Genomic DNA, 18,948 nt, shown 5'->3' with positions numbered 1-18,948 from the left:
AAGTTGTGTAGAAATCAATGCTCTGGCTGCACCACCTTTGATATCCAATAGGTGGCGCTGTTGTGCAGCTAATCGAGTATTGAGCTTGTCTCTCCACCGTTATGTTGCCTATAAAATATCAGAATGGACATGTATGAACAAATATAAGTTAAGTTCGCACAATTAGCTTAATTAAACCAAAACAAATCCTTTAATTATATATCGGCGCTCCGCCGCAGTGCCATTGCAAAATAAAAGGTTATTTTATGTGGCTAAACAATATTGTTTGAAACGTAGCTTAAATAGTATTTTATATATATTGTAGTATAATACTAAATTGCTACAGCAATAATTCTTGATCATTCAGATAAGATATGGTCACTGTTGTCGCAGCGATACAGTAGCTCAGCCTGATAGTGTATTTTTGTTCACTCTTCCTGTTCTTCACTGTGTGCGTAAAAACGCGCAATAACTCGCTCATGACAGCCTGATGACCACTCCTAGAAAGTTTGGGGCGGAGAGTCACAGTAATAAGTTGAAGCATCAAGACAGTTGCACATTTCTCAGATTTTTTTGGTTCTTCAGAAGTGGAAAATGTCGGGAGTCGCCTCTACCCTGGCCAAGAAGAGAGCGCAGGCTGCAGGATTTGGAACGAACGCCAATGCCACCAAATACCTCAACCAGGACTTTGAGGCGCTCAGGAGCCAGTGTCTCGGCAGAGGGACCCTGTTCTCAGACCCGTCTTTCCCAGCCGCTCCCGAATCCCTGGGCTTTAAAGAACTCGGACCCAACACGTCCAAAACCAGAGGAATAGTATGGAAAAGACCCGGGGTATGACTTCAGTATTATAAGTTTTAATATGGAGGGCATCGTTTGTGCGTTGTTGGTTAAACGGGAATTCCATGCATTTCCAAAATCCTTATTAGTTGCATTTATGTAAACGGTTTCACTTCGAACGAGAGTTTTCGTACGTCGCGTATTTGCGTTCTAACGTCGCAGCGCTGTTTTTAATATTATATGTGCATTAGACTGACGTCTTGGTTGTTGCGTCTCATTTTTTTAGGGTCGCGTCATCAGCGTTGCGTTTTAAAGCGGTACCAAAACAGTTCTCTCAACTGGATACCAGTGTGGCGATTATATAGCCTACCCTGCAAACAAAACTATTTTTTCAGAACGTTTCGGTAATATTCATTTGAAGTTATAAAAACGTTATCTCTCAATGTTCCCTGGACGTTCAAAACGTAGCCTATAGTTATTGTGCGAACGCTTTGAGAACAATATTAAAGAACAGACAACTTTGAACATACAGATAACTTTTAATGTTATTGCAAGCACATCGTTTAGTGCCAAAAGTCTTAAAAGGCTTTTCACAAGATACTTTTTTTGTCAAATATTTGTGTTATGTAAATCTGTAGAATGTTTTGCCTATGCCATGCACGTCTGATAATGAATGTTTGCTGTGGTTCGCAAGCATTTGATTAACTTTTGGAGTTAAACACATATTTTATGACTTCTTATGGCCAGACCAAAATAATTCCCACAATGCATTATGTTGATTCTATTCCATTTAGCTGCATTGCTCACCGTAGGTGGTCGAATTAATACAGAACAGATGCACTGTAAAAAAAAAATGTTTTAAGGACAATCAACTTGAATGTTTAAGTCATTTCAACTCAAATTACATTAAACTGACTTAAAAATGAGTTTAATCTTGTATAACTTTAAATAGCTGAAAACTGCTTGACTCATTTTGATGAGTTAAAACAATGTAAAATCATGTTGTCATAACTTATTGATCATATATTTGTTTTACAGTGTGCCATTTTAATCATTAAATGTATTTTATTTATTGTCTTGGTACATGAACCCCAATATGAAATGTAAATAAATACAATCTTACTGTTTTGTGTCTATATACCTTCCTTTTCACTTTGATTACAATATGATTATTTAATGCAAAAACTTGTCATGCTATATTACAATAATAATATTGATTGCATGCTATGATCCTGCGTTTCAAATGTGGCTGTTTTTGGTGTTTTTTGCAGGAGCTGTGCTCGAAACCACAGTTTATCGTCGGTGGAGCGACACGGACGGATATCTGTCAAGGAGCTTTGGGTAAAATGAAAATTTATTTTAATATTCTGTGTGCTGATCTTCCATGTTTGTCTAAATGACAAGAACCTTTTCAATACAGGCCGTGCCTTTAGGTCAACAATTCTGCACACTGAGTCACATATCTCTTCTTACCCTCCTTATCTTAATTCTTTAAACATAGGATACCTGCAAGTCATTTGCATATTAAACATTTTTAAGTACCTCAACCAATAATTCAGCATATTGCTCATTCTACTCTGTAAAAAAAGGCAACCTAAAATGTGCTTCATGCAGTAATACTATTGTATGATTCATTATAAAAGGTTACAAATTATTTGCACTATTACTTGCAATGGAGAGTAAAAAATAAGTTGCTTTTGTGCTACTTTTTGGGTTTGGGGTAACGCATTACAAGTAACGTGCTTTACGTAATCAGATTACTTTTTTCAAGTAACTAGTAAAGCATTGCTTTTAAATTTTCAACAAAATATCTTACTAGTAGTTACTTTTTCAAATAAGTAATGCAAAGTTTGTTGCATTTACTCATTTCACTTGCACAAAAACAATCAGCAATCGTCAAAATGAATTAAAACAGTGAAATGCAATGTCAGAATATTACGCAAATGTAGCGCATTACTTTCCATAAAAGTACTCTCTCTGTATTTAAAATAGTTTGCATGCAACAACAAATAGGCTGTATTACAAAAATGGTCTTTTTAGTGTGGCATAAGTGCATTTACACATCAAAATCGTGTGTTACGCACCCGAATGTTACATTTTTGACGTGAATTGACTGAAAAGAAAAAATAGATCAAAACTGAATATTTTTGCATACTGACGGCAACGTTGTCAAAACGATCCTCGTTCACACAGATCCGCGAAAACTACTAAAAACGCTGTATTATTCAGGCCAAGCCAGTAGATGGCGATGTCACTTTGTAAAGAAACACTACGCACCTATAGATTGAACACGTATTACATATGGGCATGATGTCACCGTTTTCACAAATTCGCGTTTTTGATGTTTACACAGGGAAGATAACGTTGAAAACGGTGTCGTGTAAACGGCCACTCACTTTTTATTATTTGAAAAAAAAAAGATTTTTTTTTTATTCATTATTTTTATTCATTAATTTCATTATAATGATTTTTTTTATTCATTTTACTCATTATTTGAAAAAAAAAAAAAAAAATTGATTGCGTAATACCCGATGCTTGTAAATCCGGTGAAGTGCGTTAAGGTTAACTGTGAACTTGACAAGCAAACACTAGGGCGGGTCAGTATCTGAAGGATGCTTTTAATCTAGAGCTCATACCATTGTTATTATTGGTAGCTAAGACTTGTTTTCACTTAATGAAATAAAGCTGAAATAAAATAAAATTAAATACAAATATTAGATGCAAAAAAAAAAATTATTAAAAAACTTAGAGGAAAATTAGAAATGTTGCCTTCACAACTAACCGAAAGAAAAAAAAAGTAAAAAAAAAGAAAAACTAAAATAAGTGAATAAAAAAAAAATCAAAATTCAAAAGAAATGACAAAAGCACAACAAAAAGACTAAAGCTTAAAATAAAATAAAAATAAAAACATAAAATGAAAATATAAAAATAAAACCTAATTTTAAATATTAAATAAATACGGTAACAATTTACAATAAGGTTTAATTTGTTAACATTAGTTATGTATTAACTAACATGAACTAACAGTGAGCAATACATTTGCTACAGTATTTATTAATCTTTGTTAATGTTAGTTAATAAAAATAAAGCTGTTCTTCGTTTGTTCATGTTAGTTCACAGTGTATTAACTAATGTAAACAAATACAACTTTTGATTTTAATAACGTATTAGTTCATGTAGAATTAACAAAGTTAATAAATGCTGTAGAAGTATTGTTCATTTTTAGTTTGTGTCAACTATAGTTAACTAATATTAACTGAAACCATATAGTGTTACTATAAACACTGTAACAGTATATAAACAATCCTAAATTAACACGGGAGGCTCATACCATTTAGCTTCACACTGCTAACTTTAGTAATGTCACTCTCCCTTTCTATCTTTCTTTTGCCTCATTCCTTCCTGTGTTGTGTTAACCACTGACTGAATAACTGAGCCAAACACATAATGCAAACCACCCGAACGCAGAAACTAGCCGGAGGGATTTCGAACAGTTATTAAAGGTTGCAGTTAAAGAGAGGAAAACCTGGCTGTATTTATCCTGTAAAGTCTTAATGTGATGCATGTGTCAGGAAAAGCAGCCTATTGTCTTTTAAAGAGAGCGGATTCAAGTCTCTGCATTTTCTCCATGCGTCTGCTTTCTCAGACTGGCAGCTCACCACTTGCGTGACATGAAAACCACAATAGCTGCTCCGATTTGATCACGAGGTTGAGTCCCTCCAAAATGTGTCTGTTCTTGTTTGTCTGCAGGCATTTGAATGTGATTAAAGTTGTATTTCAAATGAAAATCATATTCCATATCTGTACAATACTGAATACGTGAGTAAGTGAGCAAGTGAACACAGGCCTTTCTGTGGCATGTTTAAACTCCAGAGCGCAGAGCAGTTATAAACACACAGTAACAGTCTCACTTCCTGTCTCTCAGGTGACTGCTGGCTGCTTGCGGCTATTGCTTCCCTGACCCTGAATGAAGACGTTCTGGCCCGAGTGGTGCCCAGCGGACAGAACTTTGATGACAGTTATGCTGGAATCTTCCATTTCCAGGTATCTGCAGTGTTTCCCCAAGTGTGTCACTATGCATTGGTGTTCATGTTACAATGTTAAATCATTAGCATGCTAATCAACAATACGATACGAACATTATATTTCTGGAGGGATTTGATGCTTATTGCATATAATTGCAAAAATATATTACACTCCTTAAAATACTGTGGTGGTACAGTGATTTTTATATACAGTATATCATGGAAACTATTAATTTACCATTATGTTGATGTGCTACTCAAAAAACATGGTATTACTATGGAAGCTTGTTTTCGCCATGGAATTGTTGTTTTAATTTTTTTTTCTCACAATTGCAAGTTAACATCTCTTTTTTCTCGCCATGCTGACTTTTTTCCCCTCGCAATTATGAGTTTATGTCTTGCAACTTTTCTCAGAATTGTGATATGGGGGGGAAAGTGTTTATATCTCACAGTTCTGATTTTATAACTCACAATTGAGAGTTTATATTAAGCAATTCTGAGAGAAAAAAGTCAGAATTGTGAGATAAAAAGTGTTTTGTTTTTTAATCAGTGGCGGAAACAAGCTTTTATTACCATGCCCGAATAAACATGATAATACTATAGTAAATGTTACGGGACAAAAAACTTAGTAACAAGGTAACATGTTAATAGTACTATAATATATTATTAGTAATAGTACTATATTTATTAAAATAGTTAGTATTCTTTTGAACTTTTTTAATCATCAATGAATCAGATTATCTCAGATTCCACAGAAATATTGAAAAAAATAAACAAGCATAGAATGTTGAATAACATCATTCATGATTCACCAAATCATATTAGAATGATTTCTGAAGGATCATGTGACACTGAAGACTGGCATAATGATGCTGAAAATTCAGCTTTGATCACAGGAATAATTACATTTTAAAAGTAGTTATTTTAAATAAATTATATATTGTAAAAAATATTGCATATAACATATTTTCTTTTCCTTTAAATGGTAGTGTATATTGTAATGCCATAGTACATGACTAAAAAAACATGGTAATAGCATATTATATGTCTAAAAACCCAAGATAATACATAGTTCATGTCCAAAAGTATGATAAAATTACGGTAATATGCACTTTTTGGTGCATTTTCTTATTGCCTTTAATGCAGAGTATGACTCTAAGTTTGTATAAGGGTGTATTTGCAGTTTGACACACATCTTGAGATCGAACAGATAAATCTGAGACTGCACCTTGTACCTTTGTCCTTTAGTTCTGGCAGTTTGGTGAATGGGTGGATGTTGTCATTGACGATCGGCTGCCGGTGAAAGACGGCGCGCTGGTGTTTGTTCACTCCGCCGAGGGAAATGAGTTCTGGAGCGCCCTGCTGGAGAAGGCCTATGCTAAGTTAGTGTTTGTGCATGTTGTTTCTTGTGTTTTTCTGTTTGGATGGGCAAAAATTACTGCAGTTAAGTTGGAAACTGGCTAAACCAGAAAGCCAGCTTATTTGTGGAGCTTGCTTTCTAGGAAAACAACAACAGGATAACCAAGTGTTTTCTTTAGGGTTGTCAATTGATTTGATTACTCTCAATTGTTTTTACTATTTTTTTTTTTTTTTTGTAATTATGGTAACATTCAATTTTAATAAATTCAATTTGTAATATTTCAATATATAAATGTAAAAAAATCACATAATTCTTACCTAACCTTAATCTAATAGTCTACTAATGCTATAATGAGAGTTAGTTGACATGTAGTTGCAAAGCTACTTGTAGTTGAGTGTCTAAAGTGACCCAGCAAAAAAGAGTGTAACCGAAAAAACTAGTCCCAAAAAAAGTGGTTGTTGAACTTTGGATACAAGCACAGCTTTAACCACCGCAGGTGTATTCCTGGAATAAGGGTGTGACTGCCCTAATAAAAAAAAATGTTATATGTTTAGCAATAGTTTTTCTAACACTAATTGATGGAGTGTGTAGCTTTTCATTTCTTGAACAACCATGTAGGAAGAAACATCATGGCCATATTGCAGGATGACAATGACATTCATCAGGCTCAAATTGTGAAAGAATGGTTGGGAGGGAGCATGAACAATCATTCTCACACATGAATTGACATCTATGAGTCTCTGGGCAAAAAAATGTATGCACCTCTCACAACATTTATTTCCATCAAGAGGAAATTTCCATTTATCGTTGCCAGCTGAACATGAAATGTCAACACCTGTTGTTTGTTGCGTTGTGTGTAAGATTGCCTACTAATTTTGGAACCACCATGTGAACTACGGGAATGGCCCCGCCCACAAGCGTTGATGTCATGCATGAGCATTTATAGTAGGGTTGAAATAAAAAGTTTAATGTAGACTATAAACGAACTACACTAGTCGCATGACTTCAATGTCACAATCACTACGCGTCCGACAACTCTTTCAGAATCATTTACCCTGAAACTTTGAGCTAACAAATAAACATAACAAGGCCGTGAAAATGAATTAGTGAGTAGCTGTGAAGACGTTTAATGTCTCTGACAACCTCTGTAGTCCCATGGTCACCATGATTTTGCCTTGATCAACATATTTTGTTGATCCTGGAATAACATTCCTGTCCCAAAATGTAGTCCTTACCCTATCCCTACCCCTAAACCTAACCCTACCCATAATTTTTCCCTAATATCAGAGTGAAATGGTAGGTGAATAACACTGATGTTGAAGCACCTCATCCTGGTTGTAAGCCTAAACTTGACATAAACTGTAAACTTGTCCCTCAAATCTGATTGGTTGATTGGAATGTTGGTGTGGTACTTGGTGAAATCATGTTCACCGTAGTCCCATTTAGTTTCTTGTTAGAAACTACCTTTTTTAAGACAAGAAAAAGCTTTTAAAAATTCACTTAAATAATTATTTTATGTTGTAGAGTAAAACGTGAAAATATCTTGAGCTTGTGTTCATAACCACAGACCTTATTTCATAGCCTGGTTCTACCAGACTCTCGTACATTTCATTTGTACAGAGAGTCTGGCCTCTCTCCATTGACAAGCGTTAACTTCCTTGTAGGCGGGTACTCTGTCGAAGTTTAAAACTATTGGATCTGCCCAGAGTCACTAAGGATCTGCCATAACCAATCGCTAACATTTGGTCGTGACGTATGTCAACTCAAACTAGCGCACGATCTCAACGTCATCGTTCTCAGCCACTCCCTCTGTTCGCTGATTGGTCCTACAAAAAATTGATTTCTGGAAACCTAAGAATATACAGCAGTCCCAGACGTAGTACTGAAGGAAAATGAAATTGAGCGGAAGTACGTAGGAGGGCGGAGCCAGGCTACTTATTTCAGGCATTTAACCAAAAACCCATTAAAAAAACTAAAAAAACAATTGACTTGAGGATGAAGTGCTAAAATGCTGATTTGTTTCTCCGAATTGGCCTACAATCTTTGTATAGTATCAAACATGTTGTTTAAGAGGATTTACTATAGTTTCTTTTTTAATGAGACTGTCTTATAGGTCTCTGAAAACATTCCAAAGACATGTGCTCACATGTCGTTTCATAACTCTTTTTTTTGGTGTCTGGCAGGGTGAATGGCTGTTATGAAGCCCTGTCTGGAGGATCCACCAGTGAGGGTTTTGAGGATTTCACCGGAGGCATCGCTGAGAACTACGACCTGAGTAAAGCGCCGGCCAACATGTTTCAGATCATCCAGAAAGCCCTGGAAGCTGGAGCTTTGCTGGGCTGCTCCATCGATGTGAGATTCCTCTGCCTGCACTCATGACACTCATAAATTAATATAAGTTACTCATAAGACAAGCGTCTTATGTAAATGTGTGTGTGTTCGTAGTTTATCGGGCATCAAATCCAATAACTGTTTACAGAACAAATTTCAATAGTATAATGACACTAAGGCATGTTTACACCTGGTATTAAGATGTGGACGACACTAAATGCAGGTGTAAATGGAGTCTAAAATGTTTTGAGTAAGTGAAAACGCATTAGACCGGATTGCCTTCGTAGTGTAAACGCTCATGTGGTCGAATGTGCCACAAAAGACAGTCTACTCTCCTCCTACTGACCTAATGCGTTAACATTATGGGAATCGCTCTAGCCAGACGGGATTTAAACTTCACCGGCTGAAGACCCAAGTTTGGTTTGAAGATGAAAAACATACCAAGCACAATGTTCTCTCACCATTCCTGATTTCTCACACACACTCACTGCGTTCTGTCTTGCATCTGTCAGAGCAGAAACTAAAGCTGCTTCTCTCCATATATTTTCCCATAATCTCCGGTCGTGTTCAAATGTAAATTGCTCAAGCTTATTTTCGTCCGTTAGACTGAAAGATGTGAAAACCCTTACATTTACCTGCCCATAGACCTTCCCCTTGAAGAAATCAGGACAGAAGTGGTTGAAAGTGGACAAAATAGACAGATTAAAACAGCAGGTGTAAACGGCAATGTGTCTCCCTTGTCTACTTGTGATCCGATCGACCAAAACGCAATTTAATACCAGGTGTAAACAGGGCCAGAAAAAGTTTAATATGCTTTGACCTGAATTTGGAAAAAACTTTTGGGTCATAAGCCCCGCCCTTTGTCAGATATCCCAGTTTAATGCTTATTTCTATGATGTAGATCACCAGTGCTTCTGATTCAGAAGCCGTCACCCGTCAGAAGCTGGTGAAAGGCCACGCCTACTCGCTCACGGGGGCGACAGAGGTATGAATAAAGTTATTGGCAAGCCCTTTTTTTAATGACAGAATTATTAAATTGTGTCATTAGAGTACATGCTATTTTTCTTCAGGTGAACTATCGTGGCCGTAAGGAGAAGCTGGTCCGAATGCGCAACCCTTGGGGGCAGGTGGAGTGGACCGGAGCCTGGAGTGACAGGTAGGGTTTGATTACCGCCAGGACCAGAGATACGACATAAGTTCATCGGTATACTAATATAATTCAGTAAACGTAACTGAAATAGCAGTTATTCAGAAAGTATAAGGGTCGCAACCGTGCAGTGTCGATAAACTTGACTGATGAAAATGGTTAGAAACGAAGGGTTTTTTGACTTTGCAGCAATAACAGAAATTGCAGATCATGAAAAGAATGAACTGATTTGAATTAAAACAAACATACTGTTGATTAAAAATATGACAGTTGCAAAATTTTACGCATGAATTAGTGCAATTAGTTACGCATGCAAACGTTTTCACGAACAAATCATGATTCATCAATAACTTTCCCAGCCAACATTTACATGTGGGCCTTTGATTGGCTGTCACTTGGGCTCTGCATGGGCAACCCAAATAGGGCTCAGAGAAATGTGTCCACCGGCTCCACATGGGCCCCATGTGTGTTAGCCAATAGGGGCCATGATTGGTCCATAGTGGGCTCTAAGTGGGGCCCATTTAGATGTTCATTGTATGGGCTCACTTGGGTCCCAAATGGGTGCTAATAAAGGGGCCAAGTTGGGCTACACACAAATCCTTATGGGGGCCACATGGGTGATCACCCTGGACCCACAAATGGCCCCATTATGTTTTTTTTTTTTTGTTTAACCACAATGGGTGAAAATTGGGCCTCATTTATTAATTTCTTTAAAGATTTCAGTGGGTCGGATAATTCACTATGCAAAATTCACTTTCAAACCACTCTCATTTTTATAAACCTGTACCTGACCAAATAAAGAATTCATAAAATTGGCTGATTTTATGTGGTAATCCATATATTTTAAAGTACATGATAAAATATATATTGCTGTTAGTTTTTGGTAAATGTTGATGTTGTCACACGACCGCAGGGAAGAGAAGTATCCAATTACAGTAAAGTTTATTTTTGAAAACACAAACAGAGTAAATACAAGCAGGAGTGCAGATGTGGGAAGTACAAACAAGGAACAAAACATAAAACAAAACAAGGCCGACGATATTCCAGCAAAAACACTAATCCAAACGAGACAGAAACATAAGCAAACGTTTTACAAGGAGGATGTAAAGACAACGGCCGACACACAAACACTTGAGCCCTATTCGGGAGGGACTAGTTTCCCACGTCTAGAAAACACTCTCCCAGCTCTGTAATAAACACAGAGATGTTAGTCCTGTCCGAATCGGTACTTGAAATCACAGACGTCAGGTGATAAGAATTGTTACTCAAACGTCTTTTAGAAAAGTTGTCCCGTCCGAATAGTATGGAAGCTTGTTTCCTCCACAGAATGAACAATAAAAAAGGTAATTGACTTTTTATCTCACAATTCTGACTTTTTTTCTCAGAATTGCGTGATATAAAGTCGGAATTACGAGTTATAAAGTCAGAATTGCGTGATATAAAGTCGGAATTACGAGTTCTAAAGTCAGAATTGCGTGATATAAAGTCGCAATTGCGAGTTATAAAGACAGATTGCATGATATAAAGTCGCAATTACGAGTTATAAAGTCAGAATTGCGTGATATAGTCGCAATTGCAAGAAATAAACACGAAATTCTGAGTTTTTTTCTCAGAATTGCATGTTTATATCTCGCAATTCTGACTTTATAACACGCAATTGGGAGATAGAAAGTCAGAATTGCATGATATAAAGTCGCAATTGCGTGGTATAAAGTCAGAATTGTGAGATATGAACACGCAATTTTGTAGTGCAATTTTATCTTTATTTTCGTCAGCTAAAATTAGATGCTACTTAGACTAAAATTAATGAATGTGACATTGAAATTCTGACTAAAAAACTCTGGAAATCATTAACATATAACTGTCCATATTGACATATGTGGCCTATTCAGAATTAATTAGTCCACCCTGTTAAACAACAGTGTGAATTATGACAGCATTTGGAAGTTAGTGATTCAGTGCAAAAACACCGTATTTACATGAGTATTTGTGGTGCAAGAAATCTTGACTGTGGGCAGAAGTGTAGATAATGGCCTATGTTGAAATCATAGTTTTATGGAGTGCTTGGAACTTTGGAAACAATAGCATCAAACATAATCATCAAACATCTACATCAAACACTGAACTGCTGATGGTTATCTGAAGTGTTTATTTCTTCCTTCCTTTAGTTCATCTGAATGGAACAGTGTTCCGGCTTCAGAGCGACCGAACGCCAACGCTGAGGATGGTGAATTCTGGTGCGTTTACAATCTAACGTCCATTTACAACTACAGTATAGGGTATTAAAAAAGTTCCATACATTATATTAAATACGCATAACGTGTTTTCTCTATTTGTTTAGGATGTCATTCTCAGAATTCCTAAGCCATTACTCTCGTATAGAGATCTGCACTCTGACCCCGGACACCATCACCAGCGATTCGGTGAAACACTGGGCCGTGACTAACCACGACGGCACTTGGAGGAAAGGCTCCACCGCCGGGGGCTGCAGAAACAACCCTTGTGAGCCACAAAAGAACTGCAAACACACTATAAGCATCATGAATCAGATTCAGATTTCAGTGCAAACAAAATGATTCAATTGGACAAAGTTTGGTTGGTTTGGTTTGTTTAATAATAATGCATCCATTCATTGCTCAGACACATTCTGGATGAATCCTCAGTATGTGATTAAGCTGGAAGATGACAATCCAGACGATAATGAGCCGGACTGCAGTTTCGTGGTGGGTCTGATCCAGAAGAACCGGCGCCGCCTTAGGAAAATGGGAGAGGACATGCACACTATTGGCTTTGCTATTTATGAGGTGGGTGGAGACACAAAGAGCAGTCTAAACAGTGTGATTATGATGGATGGAGAGGAAAGGAACACATGTACTTCAACAGAACTCCCAGATTACATTTGAACAATATCAAATCAATGTTTTTTTGTTTGTTTCCACAGGTACCTCCTCAGGTAAGCATTAAACTACAAAGAGGGATGGTGACTTTTCCCTTGACCAATCATATCTGAGAATTCACATTAGTCACAGCCTTCCTGGCTCGCTGATTGGCCTTTTTCTCCATCAGTTTCAGGGTCAGCGGGACGTGCACCTCGATAAGAACTTCTTCCTGACGCACGGGCAGAAAGCTCGCTCTGAGACTTTCATTAACTTGAGGGAGGTCTGCACGCGCTTCAAATTGCCTCCAGGAGAATACCTAGTTGTGCCTTCCACCTTCGAAGCCAACCTGGACGGAGACTTTTGCCTGCGTGTCTTTTCTGAAAGACAGACTGAAACACTGTAATATATCACATCTGTGTGAGGTTATACTTAAAGGCACAACATGTAATATTTTTGGGGCCCTATTTTAATGCACAAGTGCACTTAGGGCGTGTACGAATCCACTTTTGCTAGTTCAATGTTGGGAAAAATGGTGTTTTGGCCGTAACATGCAATAGACCAATCAGATTGGCTTATTGCACCGTGGCGGATTAAACGCTTTTCTAGTGAGGAAACGGATCTGCTCGAGGTTAAAGCACACAAGCAGACCAACTACAGGACAAAGTGTACATGCGTTGTCGACCCGCCTATAGGCGCATATTACTAACGTGCTCTTTAAATAACAAAAAAAATATTGCGCCATTGACTTTAGACCAGGTTTCAGTTGGTCAGTGGGGCAGTTTATTTCAGTTGCCTCAAAATAGCAACGCGCCAACAATGCGCCAGAACACACTTCGTTTTCAGACCAGCACGCCCATGAATGCACAAATGGGCACAAATGCATTTGCTATTTAAACAATGTGGCACAGGACGTGAAAATGATAACTGCGTCGGGCTGAAACTAGCAAAAAACACTTGCATTGTGCTTGGCGCCGCATTTTGCCAGGTGTATGATAGGGCCCTTGGATTCAAATATCCAAAAACCATTTGAACAATGTTTTAATGTTTCTGATTATGTTTAAATCCAGAGAAATCAGCAATTTTTTTTTGCCGATTGCTTTTCATTGGCTGTGGAGGTGAAGACGACAACTCCCATGATTCCACACACATTCACGGTGTCATCAAGCTACGCCTTTGTTGTTCTTTGAATAAGCGAACTCTAGGGGCGAAACTTACATACTGTGCCTTTAATGCCAATATGCAAACAGAATGTATTTTTATTTCAATTACTTGGTTCTTAATTTATTTAATTGTAAAATCTTATGTTTTCTCCTAGAATTTGTGATGACCCTGTGGATGCTGAATTACCTGATGTAAGTAACTCAACAGACTGCTCTCAAATAATATAATGTAACACTCTCAAAAGTTAACCAAAGTTGATCATTCAGTTCATGCGGAAAATTGGAATACCACATAAAACATTTGGGAATAAATCACCGTTTCTATCCCATGTGTTCAAGAGAACAAAATCGTCAATTCTAGGGAGTCCAATTTTCAGTCACATGATCTTTTTGCGTCACATGTTTTTTGTTGCCCATCAAAGAATTTATTATGTAAATGTGTTTCCATCATAGTTTTTGAGCGTTTTCTTATCTGATATTTTTTTTAAAAATCTGCTTCAATACGTACATACGTTTTTTTATTCACATTTTAATATTTGATACGCATCTTACCATTTCCATCCAGCCTTTTTTGTGCAATATCCTAAAATTTGCACAAATGGATGAAAACAAGCTACTTGCTGATAAAATATTTTCCACAGCCTGTCACGTTTATTTCTATTACTAGTAGAAATGTTGAAATTATTATAATTTTAATTTAATAATAATTAATATCTAATAGTAACAATAATAAATGAATAAATAATAACAACAATCATAAGAATCAATGAATTAAAAATAATCATCCTCATTAAGAAATATGAATATTTTGGGTTGTAATCAACATTTTGACACAAATTATGCTGATAAGTTGTATTGAACCTGGAACTTTCCTTTAAAATGTGCTTCTTCATGTTTTCAGGAGACTGTCTCAGACGCTGAAGTTGAATCTGGATTCAGAACCATGTTTGTAAAACTCGCTGGAGCTGTAAGTGGAGACGACTTGTTATGCAGTAAACCTTTATATATTCTGAAAAGCAGATCAACTGAATCATACTTCTCTCACTAGGACATGGAAATCTCAGCCTTGGAGCTCAGCACTATCTTAAACAGAATCATTGCAAAACGTAAGTACTCCCGCATCCTTTAGTTTACACTCGAGATCTAAGGAGGAGTCTAAGGAGCTGAACTGCGTTGTTTTGCAGGAACTGACATAAAGACAGGCGGCTTCAGTATGGAGACGTGTCGTGTCATGGTGAACATCATGGATGTATCCTCTCAGTTGCTACTCCTTACATTTTTATGTTTGTGTCAACGTGACATGTGCGCTGGAGTCAGGAATTACAAGAATTTGATGTGTTGTTGTATTGTAAATTTCCCTTAACTGTATCTCAGGACAGTGGGAATGGAAAACTGGGCCTTGGAGAGTTCGCTACTCTGTGGAAGAAAGTGCAGAAATACCTTGTAAGAGATCCCAAAACCCAGAAGCCTTTTACATAATTAACCATTTAACATTATTCTGAACATGTTGTCTTATTTTAAAATCACCCCAGGCAATTTACAAGAAGAATGACATGGATGGCTCAGGAACCATAAGCACTCCAGAGTTGCGTATGGCACTGAAAGAGGCCGGTGAGTCAAGCCAGACTCAGATACTCGCACACATACAAGCAATAATCTTATTTTGGGGGTGTATTTTAATATTCACTGCTTGTGTTCTCATTCCTCTCCTAGGTTTCTGCCTGAATAACGCTATATTTCAGCTGCTGGTAGCACGTTACGCTGAGACAGACATGACCCTTGACTTTGATAACTTTGTGGCCTGCCTCATGCGTCTGGAGATGATGTTCCGTAAGTCCCTTGAGTGTTCGTTTATCAAATATTTTGCATTGAACACATTTAATCAAATTTAGATTTAAAGGTAGGGTAGGTCATTTTCAGAGCAGCTAGCAATAGCGAGCTAGCTTTGAAAGCATGAGATCCCACCCTCCCTTTAGAGCGTCTCCAAAGCCACGCCTCCTTCAAAACACATGAACGCACACAGCAGAGTCTGCAAACCTACAATTTCGTTAAAATACCTCATGTCTCAAAGCACATAACATTACAATAATAATGAACAGAGCACTGACCTGTACCACTTGACTGCTGCAGATTCATTTCGGCGTTGATAGCGTTGCAATAAATTTGAGTCACGAACATCTTAGAGTATAACATCACTGGTTTCCATCTCTTCCAAATTACTGTTTATGTTGTGAACGCAGCATAAGCTGGTTGTTTTGGTTCAGGAGGAACTGTAAAAGGCGGCTGATGTTTTGTTTGCGCTGCTCGGTGACTGACGTCTGTCTAACTCTGCATAGCATGAAACACACTGATGACGTGTGATGTCTGCGCGAGCAGGTGCGCGGAGGTATAGAAATACATACTCTGACCAGCAGGTAGGACATCTTATCCGGTCCGAATGCAATGATTGGACAAACCTTATTTGGTCCTAAGATTCCACAGAAGATATTTGTACTAGGGATGGCCATACAATGTAATCTGCTACAACGCATGTGCAGGTTGCTTTTCCTTCTGAACAAGTGCGCACCCCGAGTCCGTGTTGCTTTCACATTCACGCGAATCAGAACACAGTTCGAGTGCAACCGAACTCAGACCTCCTCCTTCAGGTAGTCTCGAGTTCGGTACCTCGGGGCGCTCCCAGGTCCACATGACAGCTACATTCACATTACTTAGTTTTCATGCGAGCCGTGCCCCCAGTCTGAATTCTGCCCGTGTAAAAACGCCCTTAGTTTGCGAGCTTATGATTTCACTGCGTTTACGGCCAGCAAAGCAAAATTCTAATAGTATTTTTATTATAATTAATAATTACAGATCGAATACTCGACTATTCATGCACACCCCTAATACTGTATGTACATGTTTAAATATTTAGACCACTTCTGTTATTGATTGCTATCAGGATGTGAAGAGAGTTTCAACCAGGATAGCAAAAAGTGTTTATGAAAAAATTGCATACTCTGCCTTTAACAGATTTGACCCCGAAATCTGCATAGAAAATCTCTGCAGATTCTGTCTAGGCATTTGATGTTGGGTCTGCGCCCCCAGTAGAGCTGGATATGCAGAGGTTTTGTACGTCTCTGGTCTGATCATTGTGAATGTGTCTCTCATTTCTAGGGGTGTTCAAAAAGCTGGATGCCCACAAAAGTGGCTTCATTGAGCTGGACTTTCAGCAGGTTTGTCACGCTATACATTTTTTTTAAATGTAAATATTTAAATAAATACATTTTTTAATACATTTTCTATATTTTTTTAGTGGCTGAACTTTACCATGATTTAGATGACTCACCAACAGACCGCACCACTCAAGAATGAATTATTAAGATTACATGTGTCAAACTTTTAAAGATAGGTATTTACTTTTATTTTTTAAATTGTCTATTGCACTTTTGACCAGTCTTACTTCCAGATTTTGCATGATTTTATTGTGTTTGACATTGTCACACTATTTTCGTTTACAAATGGAAGCATTGTTGAACCAGGAGAATCTTAACCACTGTGTAATAAAACTGTGTGCATTGTTATTATTATTTTTCTCTCTCTCTGGAGAACATTATTAAACACTTTTGAAACTGTACGAACTCGTATTTTTGTACATCAATGGAAGTTACTAAAGAAACACTTCCGGTCCCTTTAAGGCATTTGACGTCTCAGCTGTCAATCATTCGCTAGCCCCGCCCTCATAGGCGTGGCCGTGCACTGCGGTACTCTGATTGTTGTCTCATCTGCACGGATCCGTTCATCATTCCCTATTGTTCGTTAATTTAAAACGAACCCGCTGGGCTGATAACCATAACGACAACTAAACGGTGGTAAGTTTTGTTTAACTTTTCCGTGTTAAATATATGCGATATCCGTCTGTTAGTATAAAACCTCTGCCCTATATTTCTAGCAAGTGACGAAACTATTTTCTTATTGCTTATTTGTTTAATTTCTACCGGCGATTGTGAATCGATATTAATAATTGTGAAAGGGGTCACATTTAGGATGTGCATTTTATATATATATATATATATATATATATATTATATATATATATATATATATATATATATATATATATATATATATATATATATATATATAATTAACTAATTTACAATAACATACAAACTGATAGCACTATATAATGCAGCATGAGTGAATATGTGTTGAATATGTTCAATTGTTTTTGAGGGTGTGTTCATTCATCATCTAAAACAAACACTAGAATGCTGATGCTCAGTCTGGCCTATTGATTTCACATCACTAAGTCAGCTGACATTGTATCAGTAGCCACTGTTTACATTCCACATGATCTGCCCTACTGCACCGCGAAAAAATCCACAGACTAGTTAAAAGTTTGTCATTTTGGTATAGTTTCAAGAGTATGTTTTGGAGAACATCCACTGCCCTTTTAAACCTTATATAAATATATAAATATATAAATTAACAGTTATGTGTACATTTACACTTATATGCAGGCAACAAAAAAGTATCACATGTTAATATTTTTTGTTACAAAGTAATACGTACTTTGGATTGCAATGTGACAACCAAATATACAGTAGCCTATACACAATGTATAGGCCTATATCAAAATACCATGGTATTACTCTCTGTTAGCATCACTGTACCATGTTAACATGAATTCATCATGTGGTAGCAAATTAGCCATGAACTGATTTCTCTTTCTGATCAATACATTTCTAAATGACCTTTTTCTCCTCAAGCCCACGGCCCTCACAAGGAACTGAAGGTATATTCGCCATCTTGTCTTTCTGTAGTACCAGTTTAAATTAAGGAATGATAATGACCTAAATATGGACTATTTAACAGTTATCTTATATCATGAGGTTTCCTTTAGCTAACGCTTAGAGAACTGCCCTCCATGGACATTGCATTGTCCATGAAATCATGGTAAACAGGGTCTGGACATATGCAGAGCTAATGTTTAACCCTATTAGAAGTCAAGACCACATGAAATCAGCCAGTCATTAGTAGACCTCTCTCCACCCTCTGTATGGCGCTAATCGAGTGACTGTTGTAGAGGGCATTTCTCTCAGCACGCTGGACTAAAAGCCGCATGAATGCTGCTGCACTAATAATGGCAAAGTGGGTGACCACAAGCGAACATAAGCAAGCATCATAAGCTTTTAGCAGCAGCACTTTGTGCTAAACGCTCAGAAACATTGAACGTGTGCTGTCGAATGATTGGTGCTATTCCTGTGCTAGCTTCTAGTCATATGCACACACTTTTACTCTTTTGTTTGGT

At 37.3% G+C, this 18,948-nt stretch overlaps 1 protein-coding gene across 1 annotated transcript; it reads left to right on the top strand.

Annotated features, from left to right (window-relative positions):
- The first annotated feature begins 482 nt into the window (after positions 1 to 482).
- capn2b (calpain 2, (m/II) large subunit b) lies at positions 483 to 17,269 on the top strand. The gene is made up of 21 exons (XM_081383836.1): positions 483 to 810; positions 2,028 to 2,097; positions 4,682 to 4,800; positions 6,030 to 6,163; positions 8,325 to 8,493; positions 9,374 to 9,457; positions 9,543 to 9,628; positions 11,788 to 11,856; positions 11,961 to 12,121; positions 12,260 to 12,423; positions 12,561 to 12,572; positions 12,686 to 12,897; positions 13,814 to 13,850; positions 14,560 to 14,625; positions 14,707 to 14,764; positions 14,843 to 14,907; positions 15,033 to 15,101; positions 15,191 to 15,269; positions 15,372 to 15,488; positions 16,812 to 16,870; positions 16,951 to 17,269. The coding sequence occupies exons 1-21, from the start codon at positions 574 to 576 to the stop codon at positions 16,972 to 16,974; spliced, it is 2,091 nt and encodes a 696-aa protein (XP_081239962.1). The 5' UTR covers positions 483 to 573; the 3' UTR covers positions 16,975 to 17,269.
- Positions 17,270 to 18,948: the final 1,679 nt, after the last annotated feature.

This window comes from Scardinius erythrophthalmus, assembly GCF_964197995.2.
Source record: "Scardinius erythrophthalmus genome assembly, chromosome: 14".
Classification (NCBI taxonomy): Eukaryota; Metazoa; Chordata; class Actinopteri; order Cypriniformes; family Leuciscidae; genus Scardinius; species Scardinius erythrophthalmus.
The sequence above is the reverse complement of the archived record's forward strand: the minus strand, read 5'-3'. Positions and strand labels throughout refer to the sequence as shown.